This window comes from Lynx canadensis, chromosome A1 (assembly GCF_007474595.2).
Source record: "Lynx canadensis isolate LIC74 chromosome A1, mLynCan4.pri.v2, whole genome shotgun sequence".
In the NCBI taxonomy this organism is placed as follows: domain Eukaryota; kingdom Metazoa; phylum Chordata; class Mammalia; order Carnivora; family Felidae; genus Lynx; species Lynx canadensis.
Window position 1 is genome coordinate 85,035,434 of NC_044303.2, and position 5,307 is coordinate 85,040,740.

General features: G+C 36.4%; 1 protein-coding gene across 1 annotated transcript; it reads right to left on the reverse strand.

Annotated features, from left to right (window-relative positions):
* Positions 1-4,063: 4,063 nt before the first annotated feature.
* On the reverse strand, positions 4,064-4,978 carry LOC115500623 (olfactory receptor 2T8-like). The gene has a single exon (XM_030295206.1). It carries the CDS (start codon positions 4,976-4,978, stop codon positions 4,064-4,066), a length of 915 nt encoding a protein of 304 aa, XP_030151066.1.
* Positions 4,979-5,307: the final 329 nt, after the last annotated feature.

Sequence of the window (5,307 nt, forward strand, 5' to 3'; positions counted from 1 at the left end):
AGGGGTCCACCAAGTAGGTCTGAAGAGAGAAGTGACTTAGGGCCTTTGAATGGTACAGAATCACTCAGTAAGAAAGCCTGAAGTTCACCATGACATTTCCAGGGAGGGATGGGACTACAAAAAGGGATTCTGAGCTGAAACCTCTGCCTAGCCCATCGAGTCATCTGGCTCTTAAAGACAGATCCTAAGACTCAGCCACACCCTATCAAACACTGTCATCTCCGCCAACTGAGGAGGTCACTGCCAGACTATTGGTTCAGACCCTCCCCCCTCCCAGGACCTAAACCCAACCCTAGCCATGGATCTGGCCTTAAGGGGCCACTCAGGGGCAGAAATCCTGCTTTCGCAGAATCATTAATTCTGCTTGAAAGGAATGAAATAAATGGGAAAAGGATTAAAGTAGGATGAAAGTCACACATGTTTAATGCAATATCAGATGTCTGGTTGTGGCTGGTAGAACGGAGAGAGCAAGTCTGTGTCTGAACAAATGCGGGGATGAAGTGACCCTGCACCCACATCACCCTGTCCCCTACATGGGTATCTTAATCCTCACAGCATCTCTGAGCAATCAGAACCAATCACCACATATGAGAGGAGGAGCTGAATGCTAATGTCCTTTATGGCTGCACTTTTCTTATCCATGACCCATATCTGAACCTGGCCTGCGGCACAGAGCTAGGTAAAATCTACGTGTACTCCACAGCTGTCCAGGGGCTAAAGAGAAAGCAAAAAGGGATGATATCCTTGCGACCAAATATTAGTGACAGTGGTAATGATAGTGGGAATGGAAATGTCTGGTCAAAATTAAGTGGGACTGAGCACTATTTAAAATAGCTAAACAACAATAGGCAACAGAGAGATCTATAACATATCCTTCTCCTGTCGTAAGGTTGCCCATTATTTTAGGAACTTCTGTGCCATGTATTCACATGTAAACAAAAGCTTACACATGCTCTCTTAGTACTAAGAACTAACTCTCCTCCAGGACAATTTTTGCCCTTCTCACACTTGGCCTAACTTGCCGATGAGCAAACATGTGGTTACTGTTACATCTCATCAGTGATAGTGACAGTGGTAGGTCACCATCAGTGATAGATCAATGATGGTGACATGGACCAGGACTATATTTCACACTACTGGATCCTTCTAAAAGTCGTCATCAAATACAGGCGATTTGCTACATAACAGTGGTGAAGATTATCTTCTGGGCAGTGTTTGAAATTCTATCAGTCATTTGAAATGGAAATGAATATTTATTATAAATGAGTAAAATATGGTCCTATTTAATAATCATTATCAATGTGACCAATTGAATAAAAACAATAAATTCAAATAAATGAAACAGCATTTTATTTATTTATCACAGAAAAGTGATAACTATGGATGAAACATAGATTTTGTTGGCCAGCAAATGTTTACAAATAATTAAATGATAATAAGTAGCAGAACAGTAGAATTAATTCTAATACTTGTACCATTATGTGGTTTGCTAGCTTTCATAAAGAATAATAAAATTCATAATAAGAATATAGCCTTAAAGAATGTAATATTGTCAGTTATTTAGTTTCCACTACATCCCCAAGGGTTCAGGAAAAAATGGTTTTGTCCATATTCAGAAAATGAAAAGAGATTTGAAGGAAATGAAGAGTACACAATGTACTTCATCCTTGCCAAACAAACTTCAGAAAAATGGACATCATGAGAAAATTTAGGTACTTTCTATACTGTTTTATGTCTTCAGGCTATATGCCACACAAGCAATGTGTTACAGTTAGTGCTATTTATACCATATAAATACAATCATACATTGAATTTAAGAAACAAAATGGACATAGGGTCACATAGGGTAAGGGGTGAAAAGGAAAGGGAAGAAAAGAATAAGAGACTCTTTTTTATCTTTTTATTTTTAGAGAGAGAGATTGCAAGTGGGAGAGAGGCAGACAGTGAGAGAGAGAATTTAAACAGACTCCGTGTTCAGTGTAGAGCATGATGTGGGGCTTCATTCCACAACAATAGAATCATAACCTGAGACGAAATCGAGTTGGTCACTCAACCAACTGAGCCACCCAGGTTTCCCCAAGAAACTATAGAAAAAAGTTGAGGGGAGGTGCATGGAGGATGGGCTAAATGGATAATGGGCATTAAGGAGGGAACTTGTGTTGAGAACTGGATGTTATAAGTGATGAATTACTAAATTATACATCTGAAACCAATATTACATTATATGTTAACTAAGTAGAGTTTATATAAAAATTTTCCAAATAAAATTAAAAGAGTTCTGAAAAATAGAATTCAGATTAAGCTAAAATGGCGAAGATAAGAAAAATGTAAAATTAATTTCTAAACTTATTTTAAACTATTCCTAAAGTACATTTCATATTTTATTGTTAAGTCTTTGGAGAGTACCTATATATGAATTCGTAAATATAGAGAGGTGTTAAAATATATGTGTATATTTATAATGGTTTTCTATGCAAAAACAACAACCTCTGCAAAGGTTCCAATTTTCTTGGCTGAAAATTATTGTAGGTATATAATCATTAACCAGGAAAAGTAAAGAAATATACCCTGAAAAAACCCTAGAACCCTAAATTCTGTAACTTATTTTTTATGCTTTTCATTTAGGCAAAATTTACCTACTACAGAAAAAATGTATCAGATTTTCAAGACATGATACCACCAATAGAATTGAAATATTATGTTTTGATGCATAATTAAAACAAATAAGCAAATAAACTTATAAATCAAGCCCAATGGACGTTAAGGAAGAAATGTATTACATAAATAGCACTTTAATGAAAATAATTAACCTTTGAAAATGGAATAAAAGCAGATTTGTCAGAAAAACATAATAACAAGTAACCCAAATATAATTTAATTTCAAAAATTCCAAATAATTCTGTGAATATTATATACTGCTTGCTACAAAACCACGACGTTTTTTTTCCCTTTGGAAGTATCTAGATGGGTTTTTTTTGTTTGTTTTTGTTTTTGTTTTTTGTTTTTTGTTCCAGAAAATGAAAATTGGTAGTTCACAAAGGAAGATAAGCACATTGCCATGAGTTAATAAAAACATCCCCAGAAATCATTAGGGAGATAAAAAATAAAACCAAGATGAGTAAGTATATCCATGTTAGAATAGCTAAAATGAAAAAAAAGTTGACATTACCCACAATTGCTGCCAATAGGAGCAAGTGGTACTCCTGTGACTTATTGGTGGGCATGTAACATTGAACAAACATTGTTACTGTTACACTGTTCACTAAAAAACTAGTCATGCATCTATCAAATTAAGTAAAAACATGTGATTACAAAAATGACTTTAAAGCTATTTTAGTAATAACAGTTACAGACTGAAAATAGCCCACATGTTCATCATCATAGTAGTATCTAAACAAAGACATTTAGATTCAGAGATGGGAATATTAATCAGGAACAAAAAAGGAAACATCTGATTAATGTAAAGTTGTGGCAGAATCTTTAAAAACATATTGAGAAAAAGACAAAATATATAGAAATCTACCTATTTTGTATTTTCATTGGAGCAAAATTCTAGAATAGGCCAAACTGCAGCATAAAGATACAAATGTGACCAGTGGTAGTATATTGGTTGAGTGGTTTTACTGGAAAAGGAAATGAAAAACACTTCTGGTCTGGTGAAAATTGTCTTTTGCTAGTGGGTTAAGTTACAAGTCCAAGTTGGTGACACTGGTTGAATACTAAGCTTCAGGTGTGGGCATTTTAGTGTTTGTAAGTTAAACCACAATTTAAAAGAAATTAACAATAAATGTTCAAAATCGTTTGGCTACTTAGTTCATTCTTTAAGCAAATACTTATTAGGTGGTGTGATGTAAAAACATTTTAATGATTTTTGTTTAACAGATTTTTAACAATCCACAATTTGATGTGTTCATGACAGCTTAGTAAGAGATCCAAACTACAGATCTGTGCCTGCATTTCAAAGTAAAATAGTAATAACAAAGATATAATGCACACAATTTTTTTCTCTAGGAAATCCCACACAACCACTTTTACAATCTTAGTCATGGCTTAAGGCAGAACACTAACCCAGACATTTTCTCAGGGCTAACTTGACTTCTCTGTTCCTCAGACTGTAGATGAGGGGGTTCAGTATAGGGGTGAAGATAGTATAGAACACTGAAACTACTTTATCATGGTGAGCTGACCTGTAGGATTTAGGTTGCATATAGGTAAAAATTGCAGCTCCGTAAAAGAGTACCACCACAGAGAGATGTGAGGAGCAGGTGGTAAAAGCCTTTTTGCGGGCTTCTCTAAAACGCATCTGGAGAACTGCAGCAAGGATGAGACTATAGGAAATCAGAATGAGAGAAAATGGGACCAGGAGCATTAACACACAGCATATGTACATCACATACTCAAAGACAAACGTGTCGGCACAAGCTAAACGCACCAGAGTAGGGGCCTCGCAGAAGAAATGATTGATCTCATGTGCATCACAAAATGGAAAACTCAGGGTAGCAGCAGCCTGCATGAGCCCATCAGCTGCCCCCAGGACCCAAGACCCCAGAGTCATTCTCAGGCATAATTGCCAGTTCATGAGGATGGGGTATCGCAGTGGGTGGCAAACAGCCACATACCGGTCATAGGACATGGCTGCTAAGAGGAAGCACTCGCCCCCTCCCAAAGTGATAAAGAAGAAGATCTGCAACCCACAGCCGGCAGGGGAGATGAACTTCTCTCCAGTCAAGTAGTCAGTAACCATTTTGGGCACAATGGTGGAAACCAGCATCATGTCCATGAGGGAGAGTTGACTCAGTAGGAAGTACATGGGTGTGTGGAGTCGGGCATCTTGATGAATCAAGAAGATCATGAAGGCATTGCCCACTAGGGAGGTGAAGGAAGTTGTCACAACCATCACAAAAAGAAATAGTTTGGCTTCTGTGTGGTTAAAGAGTCCTAGGAGAATGAAATATGAAGTGGTGTTCCCGTTTTTCATGATTTCAAACAGGAATGACGCTGGAAATGAAGAAGTAGATGACAGAGATCATTTGCAGTGCTCTATTTCAATTACATATTACTTGATAATTACATGACTGAAAATTATAAAACCTATTTAAAATCTTTCATTTGCCATTTTCAAAATAGTTTAATATGGACATAAAATTAGTTACAACTTTTTCCATTTTTTATCACTTTCAGAGTTTTCAAAATTAGTACCCCCACCTTTACTATTGATTAATGGGCACAATTAATAATTCTTTTGATAAATTACAGGAATATGGCAAGTATGTCTGTTGCACCACATGACACCAACATAAGTGAACA